Below are 27,143 nucleotides of genomic sequence, written 5' to 3' on the forward strand. Positions count from 1 at the left end.
GGCGGTAGAAGACCAGTTCCCGGATGAACACATGTTTGCTGTGGCCGTAAAAACACCATGGTACGCAAATGTGGCGAATTACTTAGCAGTGGGAAAACTGCCCAAACATCTAACACCCAGAGAAAGGAAATTGATAGTGCAGTGCAACACTCGGTTCTCCTGGATCGGAGGATGCCCTTTTCACACAGGGGCTGATATGCACATCCGCAAGTGTATCAGAGAAGATGAAATTTATGATATCTTAAAATCCTGCCACGATGGACCTTGCGGTGAACATTTTGCAGACCGTAGAACTGGACATAAAATTTTGCAAATGGGTTACTATTGGCCCACAATTTTTAAGGATGCTAAGAAATTTGTCCAAGCATGTGATAGTTGCCAAAGGATGGGCCACCCTATCCAATCTGATGAGATGCCCTTGCATCCATAGCTGGTTATAGAACCCTTTGAGCGATGGACGTTAGATTTTGTCAGGCTGATCAACCCACCATCCAATCAGAAATCATATATATTGGTTGCAACAGAATATGTGACTAAATGGGTGGAGGCAGTAGCATTACCAAGAGCAACAAAGGAAACAATGATTAATTTTATTTTCGAAATTTTTGTGTGATATGGCTTACCTAGAGAAGTAATTACTGATGGGGGGCCACAAGATCACTGCTACACTGAATAATCATCACATTATCCACAGAATTACCTCTCTGTATCACCCGCAAGCGAACGAGCAGGTGGAGAGTACCAACAAAGTAATTGAAGCTATTCTAACGAAGACAGTCTCATCGCATAGACGAGACTGGGTGACTCGACTGCTAGAGGCCTTGTGGGCATATTGCACGACTTGGAGGAACACAACTGGATACTCTCCATATCAGCTGGTATTTGGTAAGGAACCCATTTTCCCCATAGAATTTGAGATACAAACACTAAGGATAGCCCAAGAAGTGGGACTAGATTTAGCTGAAGCCTAGATTAACAGACTACAACAAATAAATGAATTAGATGAAATTAAGCTATTGGCTCTACATCATACTGCAATCATTCAACAACAAAGAGCCAAGTGGCATGATTCCCTGATCAAGAAAAAGACATTTCATGAGGGAAACTGGGCACTTCTTTATGATTCCAGGTTTCAAGACTTCTTTGGTAAACTGCAAACTAGATGGTTATGCCCCTATGAAATAAAGGAAGTACATGACAATGGCACTCTTACATTGGCCACCATTGATGGGTCTGGTTTTTCCTTTAAAGAAAATGGGCATCGGGTGTGCCTCTACCAAAAACCACTTACAAGAGAATCCTTTTACCAACAGATACGCGAGGACTCCACCATGAAAATTCTAGTTGTAGAAGGCAATCCTTCGGCAGCTTCATTGTTGTAAAAAGTTATTTCTTTTTGTAAAAACTGTAAATATGATTGCTAATTTGATTTTCTGCGTTTTTTGTTTGTTTGTTGTTCCCACTTTGGAAAAACACTTTTTCATTTTTTTTGTTCCCACTTCGGAACAACACTTTTCCATTTTTGTTGTTCCCCCTTTGGAACAACACTTTTTTGTTTTTGTTGTTCCCACTTTGGAACAACACTTTTCCGTTTTTGTTGTTCCCACTTCGGAACAACACTTCGTTTTTGTTGTTCCCACTTCAGAAAAACACTTTTTCTTTTTTGTTTTTCCCACTTCGGAACAACACTTTTTCATTTTTGTTGTTCCCACTTCGGAACAACACTTTTTTGTTTTTGCTGTTCCCACTTCAAAACATCACTTTTTCATTTTTGTTGTTCCCACTTCGGAACAACACTTTTTTGTTTTTGTTGTTCCCACTTCGGAACAACACTTTTTTGTTTTTGTTGTTCCCACTTCGGAACATCACTTTTTTGTTTTTGTTGTTCCCACTTCGGAACAACACTTTTCCGTTTTTTTTGTTCCCACTTCGGAACAACACTTTTCCGTTTTTGTTATTCCCACTTCGGAACAACACTTTTTCGTTTTTGTTGTTCCCACTTCGGAACAACACTTTTTCGTTTTTGTTGTTCCCACTTTGGAACAACACTTTTTCATTTTTGTTGTTCCCACTTCGGAACAACACTTTTTCATTTTTGTTATTCCCACTTCGGAATAGAACTTTTTTGTTTTTGTTGTTCCCACTTCGGAACATCACTTTTTTGTTTTTGTTGTTCCCACTTCGGAACAACACTTTTTCGTTTTTGTTTTTCCCACTTCGGAACAACACTTTTTCGTTTTTGTTGTTCCCACTTTGGAAAAACACTTTTTTGTTTTTGTTGTTCCCACTTCGGAACAACACTTTTTGTTTTTGTTGTTCCCACTTCAGAACAACACTTTTTCGTTTTTGTTGTTCCCACTTCGGAACATCACTTTTTCGTTTTTTTTGTTCCCACTTTGGAACAACACTTTTTCGTTTTTGTTGTTCCCACTTTGGAACAACACTTTTTGCATTTTTTGCTGTTCCAACTTTGGAACAACACTTTTTGCGTGTTTGTTGTTCCAACTTTGGAACAACACTTCTTGTTGTTTGCTGTTCAAATACCATCTTTTTCTCTTAGAGTGTTTTACTATTCATACTTTTGAACAACTGCTATTCCATCTTTGGAACAAATTAGATGGTTGGAATTGTTGGTTGAATATGACTTCGAAATAAAGTATATTTAGGGAAAATAAAATAAGATAGTTGATTCGAAACGTTGGTGTAAAAATTCCATTACTGTGGGTTCTCCGGTCAAAAATTCAAAAAGCTCAAACCACAGATCTCTGAAATCCAATAGTTGATGCACTTAGCCAAAGAGTGCACCTCATGCATGCTACAACAATAAGTATTTGTAGGGCCAATTTAATGAGCATAATTATAAAGGTTGGAAATATAGATCAATGGTATATTGAAATTGTAACAACCCCGGGTTAAAATTTCATGTAATAGAGTTAATAAAGGAAAAATAAGACCAAGTTCATGGGACACTTATTCCATGCTGAATGTTGGGAAAAACATCCTAGTGATCATCACTTGTTGTGTATTATGGCTAAGGGAAAATTGACTAAGGCAATGGAAAAGGCTTTGAAAAGGGAAAAAGACATTATTGATATTTCATTTATGAAAATAATGGAAAATAGGAGAAAAGGGAGGTGAAAGGTTACATGTTGCATGTGAGGAGGAAACTAAAGTAAAATTAAGGGAAAATGAAGAAATTAGAGGCATCAATGATAAAAAGACATTAGAGCATTAGTTTGGAGCCTTTTGTTAGTTCAGTTATGGAATTAGTCTTAGAGAGGAGAAGAGCACCAAGAGGACAAGGAAAGCAAGCAAACAAAGGAAGGACAGGGAAGGACAAGGAAAGAAAAGGAAAGCAAGGATCAAGCAAGGAAATTTTGGATCAACTAGCTTTAGTAAGAATACTTGCAGGCAATTGGTTGCATGTATGATTCCTAGTTGGTTTTGGCATGCATGGTATGTGCATGTGTGTATTCAGTTTTATTATTGTCTGTGGCATGGATTTTTCTAGGTTTTGACAGTGTATTTTAGCCTTACCTTTCCATTTTTGGATAGCATTTTGTGATGGGATTATTTCTCTATTGAGCTCTAGATTGCCAAAAGTTTTTGGATCTAAGTGAGGTGGTGTCAGGAAAATCCCAAGAGTTGGTGGTGGAGATGGTTTTCTCCAGGAAGCTCTCAAGAGTTGGGTTGAGACAGGAAAATTCATCAGGGGATGGTGAAGGAATTCAGAGGCATCCAAGCTCAGTTTGGTTTTGTGATCTCAGAGATAGTTTAGGTGAGATCATGGTATGGTGAGGGTGGAGTTGGTTTAACCTATGGATTCCCTTGGTTGTTTATGGATTGCTTTATACCATGAGATCCCACATTCATACTTGGAATATGGCACAGGGGTGATTGGATGAAAGAAATATTTGGTTTAGCCCAATCTATGGTCGGGTGGTACATGGAAGTCCCTGACTTGGTTGGCTTTTGCATATGGTTAATAAGAGTTAAGTTTCTTTTGTATTTGATAAGTAAATGTACTTGTTATTATGTGTCTTTAATGGTTGTTCTATTATTTTTATATATCTAGTTATATGCTAGTTATAAGCATGGTTATATGACATATATAAGTATGGATCTTATCACATTTCATTCAATGAATATCTGGTTAATGAATGCATGGCCTAATTGGTGTTATGACAACTATTGTGAGAAGGCCTAGATCCTTCTTGTTAAACCTCAGATAAGTTTTCATATCCTTATGTTCAGATATGAATTCATGACTAGTAGATTGCATGTTCATCATGTGTTTGAAGTTTCATTAAAGCTTGCCATTTTATTTTGGTGAAGTCAATGCATAAGGAAACTAATATAGATGAAATTTACATGCGAGAAATTGCCAAGCTTCATGGAGTGAGGCGATTATTTCAGATAGAGATCAAAAGTTCACATCCAATTTCTAGATGAGGTTATTTAAGGGACTAGATACCAATTTGACTTTTAGCACAACATACCACCCAACGTTTGATGGAAAGATAGAGAAAGTTAATCATATAACCGAGGATATGCTACAAATGTATGTGATGGATAAGCCATCAAGATGGGAAAAATATGTACATTTGATAGAGTTTTCATATAATAACAAGTATTTGACATCATTAAAGATAAGCTTGTTTGAAGCCTTGTATGGTAGGAGGTGTGATACACCCATGAGTTGGAGTAATCTAGTGGACAAGAATATGGTTGTTTCGGAATTACTCAGAGATAAGAGAGAGAACATGGTGAAAAATAAGTAGAATTTGAAAGCTTCCAAGGACAGGTAGAAAAGCTATGTAGATAGGAGCATGATAAATGCAAAATTTAAAGTCAAGGACCATGTATTCCTAAAATTGACGGCAAATAAGAGCTCAGTAAAATTGGGTAGTTATGTGAAGCTGGAAACGAGATACTATGTTCCACTCAAGATCCTAGAGAGGATTAGTCTGGTTACATATAGGCTTTCATTGCCTACGTCTATGCATGCTCATGATGTATTTCATTTTTCTTTGCTTAAAATGTATGTTCCTGGTAATAATCATGTAATTTAATGGCATATGATTTAGGTGGAGCTAGGGAGACTTATAGGTCCAATTGGTGCAAATTTTGGATAGGAAGGTCAAAGCACTCCATAATTGAGCCATTGATATGCCAAAAGGTGCAGTGAACCATGCTCAATCCTGAGGATGCTACCTGGGAGTAAGAGGATGTGATGAGGTAGGGATACCCTCATCTTTTTTACTATGCATAATGTATATGTATGCATATATATGATGCACTTATAACAATGCTTGAAATAAAGGGGGAGGAATGTAATACCCTTTATCGTTTATGATAATGTAAATATGTGTATATATGATATTAGGTTGGTGAGCCGACCGTAAGCGACTATTAGGCAGGTGAGCCACATTTTTTGTGTGGGCCCGCATGCCCATGTATATATATGTATACATGTTTTGAGGATAGTGTGCTTGAGTACATATGCCTTTAGTGGTTGGGAGGTTGGAGAGGCCTGTAAATATTGTACATATATAGATATTAATAAAATAATGGTTGGTTATAGATCCCACTCCATGGTAAAGAATACGAGGGGTGTAATTCCATAGACAAGGGCAACAATTGTGAAGTATTTTTTGTGAAAAGGCACTAAGGCCCATGTGGCTTTAGAGAGTGCCATATGGAAAGATAAATCCATGCATATAAAATGTGTTTGTTTGTCTATGAAGGCATGGAGTCAGAGTGGGTTGGTTAGTGAGTCTTGGGCTTGGACTCTAGAATTGACAAAGTTGTGGTTATTCAATTAACCATGTTGTATAAGATGTAACTTGGTGTGAGAGTTTGGTGTCTCTAAGATATTGATGGATTTGGTTTATGTGTTAGGTAGCCATGAATTTCTAGTGTGAACTCAGTTTAGAGATAGTAAGTGAGTCTTGGGCTTGGACCCTATACTTGACTAAGGGGTTATTCAATTTGGCTAGAAGGGTATTTGGATGCTCGGAGAACAACAAAGCCCCTGGACCTACTAGTTGAGAATGGTATTGGTTGGTTGTAAGGTGCCTCGGAAGGTGGGAACCACCAAGGGACTCGGGTTGTGCCACTTGGGTGTAGGTCAGTGGAGCATGATCTTATGGTTAGAGACTAAGGTTGCTAGGGAATGGTGCCCCAACTAGTGTTTGTTATTCAATTCTAGTGTTCCAACTATCACCCATGGAGTTGAGGCATGAACTCAGGGGTGACCCATGGTTGATATTTATGAACCACACAATCTATGGATGGGTGTAATGTGGAAGGTCCATAGCCAGTTGAAATTTTTAGATATGTATTCCTATGTATTTATTCTATTTATGTGCCGCCATTTGAAAACCCTAATTAGGTTTTATATGTGTTGGGTAACTGTAATTTCCATTGTGCTTCTATTATGCATTTTTGTTTTCATGGTTCATATCTATTTTAACACTACATTAATGGCACTTTGCATTGCATTTATGTTAACCATGAACTACCAGGTACAAGATTTGTCATGGTAGGGTTGGGGTTTCTCGCTTATGTAATGAAATTTTACAAATTTAAGTAGTGTTGGTGGAGTAGTATTGCCCGACTGGGGGATGGGGACGTTACAATGCATTGTTCTTTGTATGTCATCAAGGCCATCCTACCATCAATTTAATCATACTTACTCCTTTGCATGGTTCAAAAAAAGTCTGCTTACTTGGATCCTTAAATTTATTATGTGTTGGTGAATTAATATAAGTTTTTAGTGTAACCTCCTTGTGCCTATTTGATATCAAGTTTCTTTGTTGATTTGAGTATTCTTTGAAATTACTCTATGATCTTCTATTCTATAATTACCATTGAAGCCATATTTGGTTATCAAAGAAAAATTCAAAGTAGTGATTGAAATGTGGGACAAAGGATAGCACCATCCCACTTTTAGCCGATGATTTTTTTTTTGTGAATAATAACACCATCCCATTATTTTTGTAATAAATTCTACAAACTTTATTTTTGTAATCACTTCACCAAACTCATTTCCAATTTCCCTTATAATGAGGTAAGGTTAGACCCATAAATGGTTTTTCCATTTCCATTTGTTTTTATTCTTTTGTTTGGATTCATTGAGTTCCTCTTTAGCATGGTTTCAATATTTTTATTTCCCTATCCACCTTCTTATGTTTTTCTAAGTATTTGGGAGTCATTTCCACTTGTTTATGGGTATTATCTTGTTTATAGAAAACAACATTTTCACTTTATTTGTCTTTAAACCTTCATCTATAAAATTGATGTCTAATTTAGCCTTTGAAGTTGGAGTACCACCTCTAGAGGTATTTTTTCATTGTAAACTTCATATTTTTCTGAACAAAGAATATTAGTTTAAGTAGTCACAAAATAAACCTCTAGAGATATTTATGATGAGATTCACTTATTTGAGAAGGAGGTATATCCTAATTACTTCCTCTTTAAAACCTTGACCACCTCCGTTCATATCATGCACCCCACCCTATGTGTCAATTCAATGCCATGCATTACCATAATGTATAATACAATATTGCCATCAGACATGTTTTTATTGTACTCATTATGAGCTATGGAATTTATCTGAATGTACTAGTTATCCTCTTCCTCATTACTAAATGTTGTAATGGGCCTCAAAATATGTCTTTTAGTAAGTAAACTTAGAATTGAACAATTTGTTGCCTCCTCTAAGTACTCGTTCTACAAAAATATTGACCAATTTCTCTTATAATAATGCATCAATAATTTTTTTTCCAAAAAATATTAAAATATCCACCAAACATTTTCGAACATGTTCTACTTATAATTTCTTATTTACTAAATACAACTACATCAAAACTAAACATATACAAGCTATTTAAAATCAATATATTTTATTTTAATCTTAAGTACTAGTTAAAACAAATTATAATATAATAATATACAATCAAATCATACCTAAATTAATTAAACTAATTATTAAATTTCTAAATTTTATTTTAGATACTCAAATAAATAAGTAAAATGGCATCAACCTATGCTTTTACTTCTAAAGGAAATTACCCTAATTGGAATCCATGTTTCGTATAAAACAAAAATGATACCTTGTGTATTTATGTTATATGATATCAATGATACTACTCCCTCGATTTATTAAGTCTCTTTGTATGAGATTCCATCTTTAACCTTATCATTCACATGGCACAATTCAAAGTAAATCCATAAACACTAGTGAGTTGTTCTTATGCATCTTTCAATAAATGCTTGTGTTCCTCGTAACGTAAGAAAGCATTTCACTTTAGGTTGCTTTTGTCCTTTCCAACTTTAATGGACGTAATGTAAATAATAGAACTTGAAATGGTACTATTGGAGTGAAGATGTCAAATTTTCTATGGAAATACAATTTTGATTTTTTTTTTTCTTCCTTCGGTTCGAAAAAAAGCTTGATAGTATTATATAATATTGTTTCCAGATACAAAATAGTATGATGGAGAGGCTATATCTTGTGACCCGCTATATACAGTATATGAAAAATAATACTGCATAATACAAATACTAATGAACTAGATATTAGTCATATAAAGATTCTATGGAGTGAATAACATACCCACAACCGGCGATATTCATGATTAGAGATACATGTGCATTTGGAAATAAGCTGAAAGACATGTTCATGATACATACCAGTGCATGTTGGAAGATCACTATATACCCGGTAATGAAAATTCTTGTATTTGATGTGAGACGTTCCCCACTGATATGGTCATATTCCATTCTCCACTTTGAGTGAGCAGCCCTTTCTTTGATAGTTCATCTGCGAGAATATTCTGGGATCTGTCGACATGGGTGATGGAGTAATCCTTTGTAGATTTCTAGATTGAAGAGATTTTGTTCATCCATCCAGACAGATTGAGATTTTTTATGGAGATCTTACCTATTACGTGGTCAATTATGAGTTTTGAGTCTCCATAGATCTACAGGGAATCAATATTAAGGAATTACAGAAAAGAAGAAGACCATATAGAGCCATGGCTTCCGCTTTATTGTTTGTCCCTTCACCCCTGTTCCAATATATAGAAAAATGCTAATCCTCCTATATACTAATGGAAACTCCACACGCACATATTCCATCTTGCACAGCCCCATCAAAATGCGCCCTAGGATATACCAACTGGATATGTATTTTTTCCTTTGGCTTTACATTAACTTGCTATGGAATGGAGGATAGAAGAGTATAATACTGTGAAAAGATATGATCAAAAACAATTTTGAAACTCTCCTTTCTGTCTTGAAATATAACCTTATTCCTCCATTTCCAAATAGACCAAAAGACAATAAGAGGGATAGGTCTCCAAATCACTTTCTGTATACTCCACCATGCAAATGCTTCTTTAATAGATGAATGTGCAATATAATTGAAACCAATATAAGTGGTCAAATTCTTCCAAAGTTCCTGAGAGTGAGTGCATTTTAAAAAAATGTGTAAATTGAATTATTCCTCAGATTAGCATATAGAGCAGATAGCAGGACCATACCAGTTCCTCTTTTGCAGGTTGTCCCAGGTAAGATTTTTATTGTGAAAAACAAGCCATGAGAATAAGATAAACTTGTAGGGGCACCTAGATTTCCAAAACGAGTATGGGAAGATGTTATCGGATAGTGGATAATGATCCTCTAAAAGTGAGAGATATATATCTTTTACATAAAAATTCATCTTCCCACCCCTACCCTTCCAGAAAATTCCATCCTCATCTTCAAATCTGTATAAACCCCTGTTCTTCATTTTCCAGATAATATGATTCCATTGAGATGCTAATAAAGCATTTAGGCCTAGCGCATTAGCTTTTTTCCAGCTGGGAATAGCACCCTGCCACTCGTCAATAGCCTGTGCCCGATAGAAAATTACTTTTTGATGGAGGAAATGTAATAGCTGAGGAGGAATAGGAGGAACTTATTCTCCACCCATAATAGGATCAAGTCCAATTAAAATGTTTTTTCCTATCTGAAAGCTCCACACAAGGTTTTTGAAGAAGAACTGTTGAATATTATGGAAGCTCCTCCATATAGCAGATCCTCGAACTGACCCTATTGATCTATACCTGTACCAATAAGAAATATCTCTATTTCCCATGTATTTCAATCTAATAGATTTACTCCATATACTGTCCCCTAAGATAGCTCTCCATAATGATTTACACAGCAAAGCAAGACCAAACTTTCGAAGATCCACGATGCCCCAACCCCCCATCTTCTTTGGGAGGGTAAGGTTTGATAGCTTAGACAGGTGAAATTTTATTTTTTCCTTGTAACCCCCCCATATAAAGTTTGCTATTAATCTATTCAGATTATGAATGACACTTGCCGGAATATAAAATAAATGGGCCCAATAAACCAATAGTTGTGCCAGCACAGATTGAGTTACTATCATCCTCCCAGCCATAGTGAGACATTTATATTCCCAACCTGCTATTCTTTTATAGTATCTATTTAGGATCCACGACCAGTCTGTCTTTGAATATCCTAATGGTTTTAGATGGTACCCCAAGTATTTCATACCCTCTTTAATAGGTTTTCCTTGAATATTGAAGAGTTGGGTCAGATAATCAATTACTTCCATATTAACATTCCCATGATGAAATGATGATTTACCGCCATTAATAAGAAGTCCATTGGCTCTTTGAAAATCTTCCAAAATACTGTGCAGATTTAACCAAGTCTGTCGACAGAGCATAGCAAATATCAAAATATCATCCACAAAAAGGTTATGAGAAAAATAGTTTCCCCTGTTGATTGATAGTGGATGACATCTACCCTCTCTAATAGCACTTTTTATATGAAGGCTAAGAGAGTCCATAACAAGAATGAACAGAAGGGGGGAAAGCGAACACCCCTGACGAAGACCCCTGGCAGCAGAGAAGAAAGATGATGGTATACCATTTATGAGAATGACATAATTGACATTTTCCACACAAGCCATTATCCAATTAGTACATTGATTATTGAGCCCAATTTTAATAAGAAGACATCGCAAAAAACTCCAATCGAGACAATCATAAGCCTTCTTAAGGTCTATTTTCAGGATGGTTGCTTCAATATTTTTGGAGTGCATTGAATGAAGGCATTCTTGTGTAATAGCGACAGCTTCCAGAATATTCCTTCCAATTAAGAAACCATGTTGTTCCTGAGATAAATAGCTTGATAGGATACCTCAGAACCTCCCTGATATGATTTTAGAAATTATTTTGTAAATGGTGTTACAAAGTGATATGGGTCTAAATTCTAAAAAAGGTAAGAGAATCCATTTTTTTTGGGATTAAGGCAATGAAAGTAGAGGAGATGACATGATTTATATTTCCTGTAGTTCTAGATTCCTCTACCATACCCAAGATATCATTTTTCATTAGATCGAAAAAATGAATAAAAAAGTCTATAGTCCAACCATCGGGACCCGGACTTTTATCTTTTTTAAAAGATTTCATAATCAACAATAGCTTCTGCTCTGAGACACTAGAAAATAAATGATCATTTTGTTCCTCGTCAAACATGGATGGAAAAGGCTCGATACCCCAGATGATATCTTCCATCTCGATGTCCCGGTTCCTTCTGTATGAATTCTGAAAATACTTGACAGCTTCTTTTGTAATATCTTCCTGAGTATGCAACAGGTTGCCCTCCTCATTTTTAATCTCTCATATAGAATTTGTTTCCCATCTTTTATTTGCAAATCTGTGAAAGAATTTTGTGTTCTTGTCACCCTCTTTTAGCCAAATAGCTCGGCTTTTCAGTCTCCAGGATGCTGCTTCAATGCCCAAGAGACTATGCTTTCTTCTTTCCATCTCCCATATCCGGGCACGCAAATCCCATGAAATTTTGTTTTTAGACATTCTCCCCGTGATTCTGTCAAGCTCCCTATTAATATCTAGAAGAGCTAATTTGTTAGTACGCTTCTTAATGCATTGCCATTCCTTAACCTTTTTCCTGAGATGTGCCATGCGACACAATAAGGATTCAACATGAGTAGACGGACTTCGTGGAGAAAACGATAGCCAAGATTCCTGAAAATTTTTATTGAATGCAACATCATCCAATCATATTCTGTTAAACTTGAAAGGATAACCCTTCCTTTGGTTCAGAGCCATCCACTGCAGGGAGATAGGTCTATGATTAGAAATGAAATAAGGTAAAATACTAGAGGAGGGAAACCCAAGTTGTCCCACCAGCCTATCATGTATTAAGAAACGATCAAGTCTTTTAGCAAGATATGCATTTTCGGATCTCCCATTATCCCAAGTCGGAGCCAACTTTGGTGGACAAATATCCACAAAGTTATACTGGAGGATAGCCTCCCTGATGGTACCTCCCACAGGATCAATTTTCCTGCCTCTGCCCCACACTTCATCAAAACTCAAATTATAGTTTAAATCACCTGCTATCAGTAAAGAGTTAGTATCCATAGTCTCAGAGGACAAGAAGCGATTCCAGAATGATACACGATCCTTATATGGGGTGTAAACATTCAGGATATGTACAGGACCAGCCATGCCCCTGAATTTCGCAAGAATCAGGATACCATCTAAACATCTGAAAGTCCTGGCCGATATCTAAATCGGGTCCCATAGCACAACCAATCCCCAGAAAGAGTGATAGCCCCCGTCGCTGAAATATGCCATGAGGGAAACATGCACCTAGAATAGGCAATAGTTTCAGGACTGCCATGCATTGTTTCTTGAATCAGGATAATTTTAGACAAGGATGAATGTAATAAATTCTTGGGAGCCAAAATTTTTGGGTCCGCTCCAAGACCCCTTATGTTCATAGAGAGAATATTGATCATGAGGTCCCTTCCCTAGGATTAATTGCTCTAAGTGGCCCACTTGCTGCAAGATCAATTGTAGGAATATCAATAAGGGATGGCTCATGAAGATCATTTTTGGACTTATCCCTCCTGCCATGGAAATGCCTACTACCTCTATTCTGTTTCCTTCTAACCATGATATTTCCCGCCGAAGTAGGACTAATGATAGGATAGGATGATTTCAGTGGCTTATGAATGGTGAGAAGATGTAGATGAAGGGATTCTCTTCTCAAAAGAATATCAAGATCACTGCCAATCAAATTAGTGGGGGAAGATACAGGCGAATTAAGAGGAGTGACAGATACAACCAGAGCTTTACCTTTTAAATCAGCCTTGTCTTGCTGAGAGGAAACATGCAGGTTAGGTGGAGAAAGGGCTTTGTCTTTTAAAGCAGATTCAACTTTGTCAGGAGAAGGTGAAGAGGATGGAATAAAAGTGATGTTGGGTGAGGTATTAAAGTTCAGATTCAGGTGAGGCACAGGAAGGGGAGACATAATAGCAGTCCCCAGAAAGGTTCAGGAGGATAGGGATGAGAGAGAAAGATTTCCTATGAACCCGAAGGAGGAAGAGAAGCCGATGCCATATGGAAGGAGAGATCCAAATTACCCAAAGACCGGGATCTCGAAAAAGATGAGGTAGCATCCATATTCACTTTAGGTGATACGGAAAGCCGGTGAGATGTCTCGCATGATGGGCCTCTTGGCTTCGAAAAACTATTAGACAGAACAGGAGAAGCTTTATCTACAAATGAAGCCGAACCTTTAAAATTATTCCTCTCCCCTCCTACATCACAGAACTCCTTATCCGATAAGTGAGAGAAAGATTTCACATGGAATTCCTTCCTTTTTTCCTTCCCACCAGGATGCCGAGGACAGTGCCATTTCAAGTGTCCAGTTTTATGACAGACCGAGCACCGAAAGGGAACACCCCAGTAATCAAGTCTCTGTTGAATAAATAACTCACCCCATAAAAAATCAATATGATCAGGAAAACCACCTCTATATTCTTTCTCGATAAGAATCCATGCCACCCTTTTATCCTTGGCACCTAGACACTTGGGGTCCACAAAAACGAATTTCCCAATGGCATTCCCTATATCAGAAAGTGATTCCTTTGTCCATAATTCGATAGGCAGGCCAGGTAATTTGACCCAGATGAGATTGTTTTGAGGGGTGTTTCGCAATGGATTGAAACCAATATACCATTTGTGAAGGGCCAGAAAAATTTTCCCATGTACCCAAGGAAGAGCCCATATAGTGTCCAGGTCCTTCACATTCAAGAAGTGGAAACTGTACCAATCTGTCATAAGCCTAACAATCGTAGGAATATACCCTAGCAAGGAATTCCACTTGGAACCAAGCCAAGTTCTCATCTGAGCGTCTTACATATCAGGAAAAAGCCATCTACCAACCAAAGCACAGGATTGAAGGCTAGCTATTTTGTCCGCAAGTGAGACACTGTTCAGATTAATAACTGACAGAGGAGGGACGATCTTTGCAAGATGATGATTTTGTTTACGCCGTGAACGAACATGTCCGCCACCCTCATGTTCACGAACCGATAGATGAGGTTGAGGAATCAAATGATTAGCCAAAGAGGACTGCCAGCTAGTTGGTTTGATAGTACCATAATGGTGAGCTTCTGCCTCCATGGCAGCCTACACCATAGCTGACGAGTCAGATTCAATAGATAATATCTCCATAACACCCACGAATATACCAATTTGATAGATCAACAAGTGGGAATGACAATGTACGATAGATAAGCAAGACAATACGATCCAGATAAGTTGAGGAAAGGTTTGGATGTATGAAACACGACCCTATTAAAAGGCAGATAGGTCGGAAGGATAGGAAGAATATTCTCAAATATAAACTCTAGCTTATAAACACCACGGGATTACCAACTCCTGACAAGTAATCAAGATGGATCTGACATACGGGCCTTACCCAAAATAATGGTCAGATAGAAAGAAAGATCGGAAGAAAAAACCCAAATCGATCAGAACCTATGATACACCTTGGGAAAACCAACAAAAAATGGTTAAATATAGTCCTGACATATGAAACATTCCTAGAAATAAATGTTCTGACAAGAAGAATGGGAAAAAAGATTATTCCTGATCTTTTAGCACGAATATAAACACCTCGGAAAAACCAGCACCTGACGATATATAAATAGATTGACTAACTTTCCAGAGAAAAGGTAAAATCCAGAAATAGTGACAGCGTACTCTAGTAGGATATCATTAACTCACGTGTACCATCCTACTACCAAACGCCCCCGGAGCTCGGAAAAATAAACAAAACAGGAAAATCCGTCCGCGACTCCGAAAAAATCCGTCTGCGACTCCGGAAAAATCCGTCCATGTCTCCGGAAAAACCAGAGGGATAGGATCATGAAAGATAGACAATACCGATAGGGCTCATGAAAAGCATGGCAAAATGATGCAGCAGCAGAAACAATAACTACATTTACACCACGGTGACCTATTCTAAAACTGAAATCTAGACACGACTTAGATATAACACATATATTCAGATACCATGCAATTTTGTTTAGGAGATCCTTTATACCATTAAAAACTTTTTGATCCATGCACAAATATATAAATAGGTTGCTCTCCTTATATAATGGAATTTACGCGATGAACCATAGAAACATATACTAATGATATGTAAAACCGTCTGAATTCTCAAGACCGAAAACAGATACAGAAAGGCAAGATGATGAATTAGCCATGTAAGTGAAACCAGGCAATTAAGAATGAGTCATCGCCGAGAAGAAACGTCATTGACCAAAGCCACCTCGACTCGAAACCTCCAAAGAGCCAAAAAAAAAACCAAAGATATCACGACCATAAACCGAGCAGAAAGAAACAAGATGACAAACAATAGCACGAAAGGAAAAAGCCAGTGGGTAGGGTCAGTAGAAAATATATCACCTCAAAAAAACGCAGGAGAATAATAGGCGGATCCCCAAGCCAGACACTGAGCCGACCCCTTCCTTACACAGGAGCATGCAGGAGGAGAAGAATATGGAAAAAAAACGTCAAAAAGAAAAATATTCCCCTCCTTATACTAAAAGAAAGACGAAGGTGGTATGATAAGGTATCAACATGTAAACAAGATAGGTGTCAGCCTGAGGAAGACAAGGGGAAAAATGAAGACTGTGTGAGTAATGTGTCATGCTGGAAGAAGAGAAACATGTCCACAATCATGCACCCCCTCCATGAATATATAGAAATAATTGGTCATTGCGGTGGCCCAACCAGAGCGCACAAACTGGAAACTCAGGAGAAAGAAAAATAGCTATTCGGTAAGTAATAATGAGTTCACGCCGAAAAGAGAGGAACGTGTCCCCCACATGTGCCCCGACACGATACCATTGGTATTGGCCCTTACGACGGCCCAAGCAGAGCGCATGAACAAGAGATCGAGGCTACAGAGCACAGGTCTCGGCATCTAGGCATCTCGGCAGCTCGGCTTCTTGACATCTTTCATGTTTTATTCAAAATAGCCATCTATTATGTTTATATTTTGTAATTGGATCAAAATATTACAATTTTGTTATACATTTATTTTTTACTAGTTGAAATTGTTAAAAATTCAATGAAATTCTTTAAAATCTCTGAATGTTAGTGGGAATTTAGTTTGATTGTTTTAATTCTAGTTTCTAATTACTTGTTTTATTTTCTTTATTTAATTCTTGTTTTGTAAATATTGTTAATTATCTTGTTGTTGGGAAGCTTTCACATTAATTATCGCCTAAAGAACGTCAAAAGGTTGTTGGATAGCTACAAGCCCATGGATTGAAGGATGTTTCTTTCATACATGGCCAGATCATATTATCTAGCATTATGTTTGAGAGGATGAAACTTATGACATTTGAAGGCTTGTCATTATGAACTATGTGGAGGTCACTTCACAGATAAGAGAACTACACATAAAATATTACGCCTAGGATATTATTGGCCCACTAATTTTCGATATGCCAAGAAATATTTCAAGATATGCGATAAATGCCAGAGGCTAGGTCCACCTGTGCAAGAAGATGAGATTCCACTTCAACCTTAGATTTCAGAGGAGTCATTTGAAAAGTGGGTCCTCAATTTTGTAGGACCAATTAATCACCCATCAAGGTAAAAGGTGTACATCCTGGTGTGCACATATTATGTGACCAAGTGATTCAAAGTAGAGGTCCTACCAAAGGCCACAAAAGAAGTAATAGCTAACTTTTTGTACGAAGAAATATTTGTCTAATATGGAGTTCCCTAAGAAATTGTCATCGATCAAGGAACCCAATTCACCTCTCAACTTATCCAGTCTATTACCAAGTAGTTTAATATCAAGCATCAAATTCCAACTCCCTACTATCCTCAAGCTAATGTTCAAAAAGGGGTCACCAGCAAAGTGTTGGAAACTATCTCAACCAAAACCATTAACCAACATCATAAATATTGGGATGATAGGGTCCCAAAAAGTTTATGGACCTACAAAACTACTTGGAGGAGCACCACACGATTACTCCCTATTAGCTTTTGTATGAGAAAAATGTAGTTTTTCCTATCAATTTTGAAATCAAAAAAATAAGAATTTCATTGCAAGTGGGCTTGGAAATTTCAGCATCCCTACGCCATTGGCTTGTTCAGATCAACAAACTTGATGATATTTGTCAAAATGCATTGCAATAGTCTACTTAGTCCAACAACGAAGATCCAAGTGGCATGATGGATTCATCAAGAAGAAAATATTTTGAGAAGGGGATAAGGTCCTTCTATTTCATTCTAGGTACAAGGACTTCCACAAAAATTTTTACATTCAATGTCTAAGGCCATATGAGATAGACATTATTTATGAAAATGGCTCAGTTAATATTCATACTATTAAGAAAGCAAGGGCCCCTGAATGGCCAATGGTCATCCACTAAGGCTATATCAAATGCCTAATTCCAAGGATGAATTTATCTAAGAAATAGTTCAAAGAGAAGATTTAGAGGTTGTCAGTGAGTTGGCCATGCCACCAATACCCACACGCAACTCGTCTTTCCTTTTCATCTCATGTAAAAATATATTAAAAAAATAAAAACATTAAAGAGAAAAGAAAAAAAAGGAAAAGATTTGGTAGTGAAAACCTAGCTTCAGACATTACCAACTTTGGTGTTGTTAGAAAACCATTTATTCAGTAATGAGATTGAGAAAAAGAAGAAAATTTCCCAGTTGTCAAAACCTCCTTCGAGATGCAATTAGGAAAATTATTGTTTGAAAATCAGATTTTTGACAGACAAGGTTTAGAGAAAAGAAAAAAGAAAGAGAAAAAAAATTACATACACAAAATAAATGCATCCAATGATAGGTTTTTAATTTTGTCTAATGTCCTTTTCAAGATCAAAATGGAAGCCTTCTCTTTCTACATTATTTAAAGTAGGTCAATAAGAGCTCTTAAATGGGTATCTAATTTTAAAAATATTACATACATGAAGGAGGCAACTAGTGACAACATATAGACAACATCTTACTCAATGGTTTATGTTTTCTCTAAACACACTTTTCATTTCTTTTTGTAAATAAGGATTTAGAAGAATGAAATGACAATATACGATTTCACAAAATCACTATTCTCTATGTTCCTTAAGCATTGGACCTATGACTAAAGCTTATATTAACCCTTTGGCACATGATGATTTTTCATCCCCTTTATTCTACAATTACCCATCCAAAACACATAATTAATCAATTCCTTGTCAATAGTATAGTCCTACCCTAAGTCTCAAGAAAATACAAGATTATTCATCATGCTAAATTTTGTCAAGATCTAAACGCAATGGAAAAGCATAAAAAATAAATAAGTGGTTGTAGAATCATTTCCAACAAATTACAATTAGTTTTTCATCTTAGGCCCCTTAAATATTTGATATTTGTGGCATGAAGTTTAAAGAAGTCTTCTTCTAACAATACTAGCAATAGTTCAACACTTTCATAAATCAAATAATGACCAAAAGGGATTTGGTAGCATTAGAGATTTAGTAATATTTATTTGATGGGTCATAAAGTCAAGTTCCTTTATCAAGATAACATTTAGCAACATTATAAGGTCGATGACTACAACCTCCATATATCAAGGAACTTGGTATTTTTATAAATGTGTCCACCAAACCTTTGGCATATAAAAGAATCTGAGTGTCATATGATAATTATCATAAAATGGGTATTGTTATATGTCATATCACTTAATTTATTATATGCATTGTCACATGTGTTGTAATATATTTATTTTTCGAAGGATGGAAAAATTATTATGCAAGGCTATTTAGTAGCACTTAACAACCATTATTATATGGACATCCAATCCATGGCCAACTGTACGATACCATGTAGCTACTACATGCGAAGTATATGGGTTGAAATTGACCTAATATCTCAATCATTAGACAAGCAACAATGTGATAGGGTCTCTAATAAGCCTTCATTATGAATTTATCAATATATAGTTATAAGAGGGTCAATTAATAGTACTAAACTAGAAGAATTTGAGGCCACCAAAGTGAAATTTGTAGTGTAGGAAAAAATTTCCAAGGCCTAATGGTTGGGATTTTTTGGTGGGTTTTAGGGATCAGACATTGAAATTGCATTGGAGTCCACACATGCTTTAGTTGACAGCATGGACTGAGTTCAACAAATAATAGTTGGGATTATGGAGGACTCTATTATTCGAGTCATCGAGCTCCACTATTCAAGCAAACAATCGTACAAAAATTTCCAAATATCAAAATAGAGTTGGGTGTCATTCCCCACAGCAACCCCGCTTCCCACCCCCACTACTTCCCAATTTATAGAAGGGAATACAAATGAATGTCATGGTGGAACCACAAAATGAAGTTCCCCTCACCCTCCAATTAACTATTTTTTAGGGACAATATAGAATTGTGCACCATTATCACACATTTATTCTCATGCATCTCAAGGGTGATAAAGGATATTTAACATGCCTTACTATCTACTCAAAATATTGACCAAGATGGTTGACGGTGTATGTAAGAAGAAGAATCTTGAGGTAATTTTGTATTATAAGGAATTCATCAAAATGTTGGTTGTGGCCAAAATAAAACAACAAGAAATTATGGGTTTGTATTTTTAAGGGGAATCATAACCTAAAAGGGGCCAACTAAGCCTTGAGAAAATGACTGACCAGTAAGGACTAGCTTGGCTTAGGCTCAATAACATAGAACTAGGACATCAAAACCTCAATATTTGACATGGGAAGCAATGAGGGCTAGAGGAGTAGGAAGGAAAACACTAAGTGACCCTAGTAATGAAGTTATTGTGGAGATTGATGCCTAAGAGATTGAGGGAAAAGAGGTTGGGGCTAAAGAGGCAAAGGGATAAGAGGCCGATGATAAATAAATAGAGATAGACATGGATGAGGGATCCATTTAGACTGACACTAATGATGATAATATAAGACTTTAGGAGGAACCTATACTATGGACACCAACATCCCCACAAGTCCATATAGAGGATTTCATGGAAACAACGTTACAATTTTCCCCAAGACAAAAATAGTGAAATTTAGTTGTAGAAAAAAGAAAAAAACCAAGAAAGGTATACAAAATTTAGCCCCAAAACTTTATTTTTTCTAGCCCTAGATGTCAAACATTCCTTAAACAAAACATAAGGTTAGTGCTACTGAATGAGAAATTAAGGAATAAGTTGCAAAATAATATGCTAAGACTGGAAATATAAATGGAAATATTGTTAAGTGTTATTTAAGAAGAAACCCTAGAGCTCAAGGATAAAATTCATTTTGAAACCCATGTTAAAGAACCTCGATAGTTTATTAATGCTTTAATAGATGAAATCATAACCAATACTTAGACTTTTCTTTAGCATAAGCCAAATCTCCCACAATGGAGAAGAAAGATGAAATGTTTGATTTAGGGATCATTGATAAGCAGTCCCACTAACATGTCTTGGAGAAGCTAAAACAATGTTGATTCTCCATGTATTGGGTACAAGAGGAGAAGTGGGTGGAAAAAATAAAAAAAGTATAAGGATCAATTCGAATTATCCCAAAAGTTAAAAACCAAGTCAATGATCTAGCCTTAAATATATCTCTTTGTAGAGGACCTCCAAGGGTCTACCCTATCTATTTACACTACTGGTGGACCACTTTTAGATTAAAATGCATCTTGATAATCACACAAGGTGAAATGGCCATAATATTTTATGGATATGTTTCTACCTGTAAATATAGAAGATCAAGAATTGTTATGTGAGATTTACCTCTAATTCTTGCCTGAAGCCAAATCCCTATTTTAGGTATGTCTACCTTAAATATTTCACCTCACACATCCTTTGATTGGTTAAATGGAAGAAAGACGTCGAGTTCTGTGGGAGGGTTAAATCTAAAACAAAATTGAATTTAAGGAAAGATTACTCTTTACCTCATATTATCAAAGATGATTTGTAGAGGACATTTCAAGGACATGGGGAACTTTGTTGCCATCAAACACCATTAGAGATATGCTATTACATAATGCAAGAATATTTCAAGGACCCATTCAATGCAAGAATTCATTATTTCCCATGATCTATGGGAAACTCTCCCACTTACCTAAGGAACTAGAACCCAATTGGCTACCCTTACGTCAATTTCTGCCTAAATTGGATGGGATTATATTTTAATTCCTTACTTAGACATGTCCCAAGATGCATTGGCCTGCATTTTCATTTTTCTATCATTTGATGTCCAAATTTATTTTACAAAGCACCTGTGATGTGGAATGAGGAGGAGAGAACACATTAGTTACAATTGTATAGGGCCTTGGGATACCACAATCAGGGGGACTATGGATATCCAACATTTTACTGGGGTGAATGACATGCAAGGGTATGAGAGGAAGAATACATAGGTTGCATCAGGACATCCAACCCGATCAGCTAGGGGAGATGACAAGTCCCCATTTTGTCTATATTTTGATATATAAACACTTCTCTTTTTCCCTAATCTATATCTATTTTTCCTCTCTTCACTCTTATCTATTTTGATTTTCACTAAGGTATACAATTACCATATCTTTCTCTTATTTCCTTCTTGCATTTGAGATTGAAGTTTGTTTTTGAAGTTTTATCAAAGCTATTGTGTGTTTATGTGCGTCTTTATAATTGATTATGTTTAATGGTTCATCACTAACTTTGTACTCCTTAGAAATAAATTTGTGCTCCATGGACCAGTACTTTCTCACCTAGTGATAAAGGGTAAAAGTCCAAATTTCAATTGCAAATATTGAAAAGGATAAAAACCCCAAATTTTTATAGCAAACATCGATAAAGTATGGAACTCCAAACTTTGATGATGGTTATCAATTAGGGCTAAACCCATAATTTTAATTACCATGCATTACCTGAAGTATTTTTGTAACGATAAAAAAATATTTTATTCAAATAGGAATGATCATTGAATATCAAAGGGTCTTACCACATCACTTTCCCACATAAACACGTGATAAATCCATCATGGATCAAGGAAATAAGAAAGACAATTGAGGGAATAGCATATTTTTGTTTCATGAGTTAACAATGGTATGATTTAAACAACACACAAAGACTTAGACAAGGTGCATGCATCCTTGTTATTTGTTTTTTGAAGTAATAACGATGCAATCACTTCGTAGCACTATATATATTAATAGGGGATTGACCCTGTTTTGCCATTATTTTAAAGGATCACATGGAAAGGGTGTTGTATAATTATAACCTATCACAGAGAAGCACGCAGGTGAATACATTTATTTCCAATTCCACTTTCTCACTGAGGATAGAATCTACGAACCATAAGACTATATGGTCAAACCAATCACAAGCATGCTCTTATTTCCTTCCTAGCTTTGAAATCGAACTATTTTCATAATTTATAAAACCTATCATTCCATACTTGGAACACGCATGTTCCCTTTCAAATTATATATATTTGTATACATTGTCATGGCACAAGTTTATGCCCTATGGGTTCCATTGATAATATCATACTTTTGTAAAAATAATGCATTTGTGAAGTTAATAGAAGTTATTTTGAGTTGATGTGTGAGACTGCACTCTGATCTTCTTCTGAAATCCTTGTGAGTTTGGGAATAGGCCAAAAATTGAGTAGGGTCTACTCCAGGTGAGGAACAACGCCACATTTATCTTATGTATATTAGTTTAGATATAGTTAGATTGCTTACAATAGTGCTATTTTCTTATTCTTTGATCATTATTAGGTTTCATTGTGTTTTCCTTTATTTTAATGATTGGTTGTAGAATGAGCTATAAAATGGGTTTTATAGGATGACATATTGCAAAATGGTTCTAATGTGTGGTAGAATTAGAATGCAGTCAGTCACATTATACTCATTTGACAATTGGTATACAATGTTATATACCAAAGTTGTGAATTAACATTTTATAAGCGATGGTATGCAAGGTGCCACTAAGAAACTGAATAATTGGGGCCATTATTGACTCTTTTATTGTAATTTCTATTTCTTTTTATAACCATTTTTAGAGTAATGAATAGAATATTTTAGAGTGTGCCAGAAGATGTCCTAATTTTGTGTTACCTACACTAGGTACCTCAAACGTCTCAAATGATTTCCTAGGTTGAAAAATGATTTCATTAGGAAAAAACATATAAAAACATAGTCATTTTTTTCATCACTGCCATAGGAATTCTTAAATAACTAGGGCTTTACTTTATATTAAATTACTAGGTCAAGGTAAACATAGGATATTGTAGATTACCCTTTGACTTCGCATTCCCTAAGTAGCCTACATTAGAATATGAATTAGAGGCATAAATTAGATCAAGACCTAAACCCTCCAATGGGAGTCAATCATCACAATGCACATGGAGGTAGAGAGATCCAAAAATTGTTCATGTTGTGGGAAAGCTAGAAGATATCATGTTAGGAAAAGCCTTTGTATCCAAATACATGGACTTAGGAATCCCAATTGTTAGCATTTAAATCAATAACATTTCCATTCCCAATACTTTGATCGATTTAGGTTCATCCATAAATGTTATACTAAGGAAACAATGGAAAATGTTTGGATTCCTAAATTGCAACCAACTCCTACAATCCTTCAACTAGAAAACAAACCTACAATGAAACCTAAGGGAATTATTGAAGACATAGTCATCTCTCTAAACTCTTAGGAATGCCCAATTGACTTTATGTTTATTCAACCAAAAGCCAGTGTAGAATGATACCCATTGATTCTAAGAAATCTCAAGCTAGCCATTGCCAATGCATATATTAGTTTTAGGTCTAGGGATATGGAAATTGCTCATGGGAATTCTACTAAAAGTCTACCCTTACCCCTCCTATGAAACCATCATTCAACCCATGAGTGTCTCCTTTGCTTGATGCTAGTGACGAGGAAATCACTTAAAATATATAATCATTCTTGATCATGCATCAACATCTAGAGAGGATAATGAAGATGATGCTATTTGCACCTTTTCATCACATCCTCATAAATCTAGCCACTCATCCTTAGAGAACATTTTAGAGAAGCAGTCTCAGGATACCAATTCACCATTAGAATTAGCACAAATGAACTTTTACATTGTAGTCCCTTTTAATGTTACATCTAGAAACAAATTCTTCTAGTTGAAATTTATCTGAGAAAAACCTTAAACATCAATAGTGAGTTGGAACCCTCTCAGCAAAAGAAATTTACCGTGATCTTGAAAATACTAAGTGGTGCATTTGATTGGGAGTACATCGATATGAAGGGAATTCATTGTAGTTTATATACTCATAATGTTTACATGAAGGAGGACTCCCAACCCATTTGGAAGCCCCAATGAATGATGAACCCTACATTAAAAGACATAATGAAAGAAGAACTCTAAAATCTCTTTGATGTAAATTTCATTTACCTAATCTCTGATAGAAAGTGGGTTTCAACCTTAGTTATTATTACCAAAAATAATGGCAAGTAGTGTATATGTATGGATTAAAAATAATTGAATAAGTCTATCTTAAAATACTACTCCCCCCTACCATTCATTAACTAGGTTTTAGATACCTTGGCAGGATTTTTTTTCTTGATAGGTTTAGAAATTAGAATCATAGATAAATCACCCTTGAATACCAAGAGAAAACTACATTCACTTGTCCTTGGGAAACATACACTTATCAAGTCCTACCCTTTGGGTTATGTAATTCACTAGCTACCTTCCAAAAGGAAGGCATCAGAATACTTTATAATCTAACTATTAGAGCATTGTTTGCCACTCGTGTTCATGAGATGCTCTTGATTGGCCTAGAAAAATTCCATTTTCCCTTGCAGGCTTGTCCTCATATTAAAAAATAAAATTTCAAAAACTATATGTGACTCTTCCCATTGTAAAAATGTGTATGTACATAGTTCGTCTAAATGATTCCCATGTACAACTTTTTAAAATTGAAAAAGTATATAAAATAACTAAATTTTGGGTGGGGTTAGACCGAAAACCCATCTACAAGAGCATGTGGCCTAACCAAATTAACTAGTTTTTGGTGGTATAAATACACCCTTGGGTTGGCCTAAAAAACATCCTAATGATTAGCATCCTTACTCAGGTCTACATTATCTTGTGCTCTCTGCACTTCCCTATCTCTAGGAACCCTTATTTCCATGCATAGATGCTAAGCCCCTTTATCTCAAATTAGATTTCTTCTATTGAAGAGGAGGTCTTCATTGCCTAAGAAGGAAGGATCTGAAGGAAGGCTCTGTCGGTGCCAACAACCAAGATCAAGTTATAGTTTAACCATCACTTGTTGTTATTATTTCAATAAATAAACTCATGTTCCATTCCAATTTTCATTGCTTATATTTATGAATGTGGATTTGTAATGGATATTCTTATGATATGACTTAATATATGTATATGTACTTTGAATGATGTTATTTTTTTCTTTTTTCTTGTCTATATTGTAGGTATACACCTTTAGGAGGAGGAATTAGGTTTGGAACTTGTGGGATCATCAACAAACGTAGGACCTATGGGTATGCCTTCTTTTCCTACTTTTGTCAATCCAAGATTTACACATGTCTAGTTGAGTTTTCTTGATTTAATTTTGTATCTTCTCTGCTGGGGCTTTCAACCCTAACCCTAGGCACATATTTCCCATAAACACTGACCAATGACTATGTTGAAATATACATGAATGATTCTACCATATATGGGAATATCTTTGAGAAAGACTAAAATAATCTTGAGACATTTTTTATTAGGTTCCAAGGGACAAACATTTCTCTCACCTATGATAAGTGTCATATGTTACATAATGAGGGAATCATGTGAGGCCACCATATATCCCTTGTTGGAACCTAGGTGAATCTTGCTAAGATAGAGGTCATTCAAAAATTCCAACTCTTACACCTAGAAGGATGTTCACACATTTTTAGGACATGCAATGTACTATATAATATTCATAGAAAATTTCACTAAGATATCATCACCATTTTACTTATGAAAGCTACAGAATTCTAACAAACTAACTAATGTCAAGTTGCATTCAAATCCTTAAAAGAGAAACTATCAATTGCACTAGTCTTGTTGGGAACAAATTGGTATTTACATTTCCACATCGATACTTATTCTTTAAACACATCCATTGGGGTTTTATTGGGGCTGAAATAAGATTAGGAACATATTTCATTTATTACATTAGTAATAACCACACTCCCACTTAATAAAATTATATTGTAATGGAGAAAGAGTTTCTTTTTATTGTACATGCCATTAATAAGTTACATCATTATATTACAAGTTATTTTGTATTTGTGCATACTGACCACTCTGCTATAAGGAATATCATGAATGAACACATCACCAATGATAGGGTGACCAAGTGATTTATTTTACTATAGGAATTCCATGTCACCATCATTGATAGGCTAGGCAAAGGACATGCATTGCACACTTCCTCTCCAGGATTAACAGTGAATAGGAATATATCCCAGTATAAGATATATTTTGTAAAAACCCCCTCCTAATCCTCACCATAACACTGATTTTCCAAGATCTAAGGTGTCGTTATGGAAATGGGGTGTAAAAGTTTCAATCTTTTCAAATCACTTAAACCCTGATTTTGACATCACCATTGTGCATGTCTTGTAAAGATGATTATGGTGATATAAAACTTTACCTCAATTTGACCTTTGGATAAGAAGACGTGACCATTGCAATTTTGGTGAATTAGATTGCACCACATCGTCATATTAACCACATGGAAGCCACGTGGC

General features: G+C 35.9%; 1 protein-coding gene across 1 annotated transcript; it reads right to left on the reverse strand.

Moving 5' to 3' along the window:
* Window positions 1-11,702: 11,702 nt before the first annotated feature.
* LOC149179572 (uncharacterized) lies at window positions 11,703-12,554 on the reverse strand. The gene is made up of 2 exons (XM_089413583.1): window positions 12,231-12,554; window positions 11,703-12,068 (listed from the first exon to the last, which is right to left on the reverse strand). Exons 1-2 carry the CDS (start codon window positions 12,552-12,554, stop codon window positions 11,703-11,705), a joined length of 690 nt encoding a protein of 229 aa, XP_089269709.1.
* Between the last annotated feature and the right edge of the window lie 14,589 nt (window positions 12,555-27,143).

Source organism: Pinus tabuliformis, chromosome 3_2 (assembly GCF_031772625.1).
Source record: "Pinus tabuliformis cultivar Carrire ecotype Pingquan chromosome 3_2, CPIR1, whole genome shotgun sequence".
Taxonomy (NCBI): Eukaryota; Viridiplantae; Streptophyta; class Pinopsida; order Pinales; family Pinaceae; genus Pinus; species Pinus tabuliformis.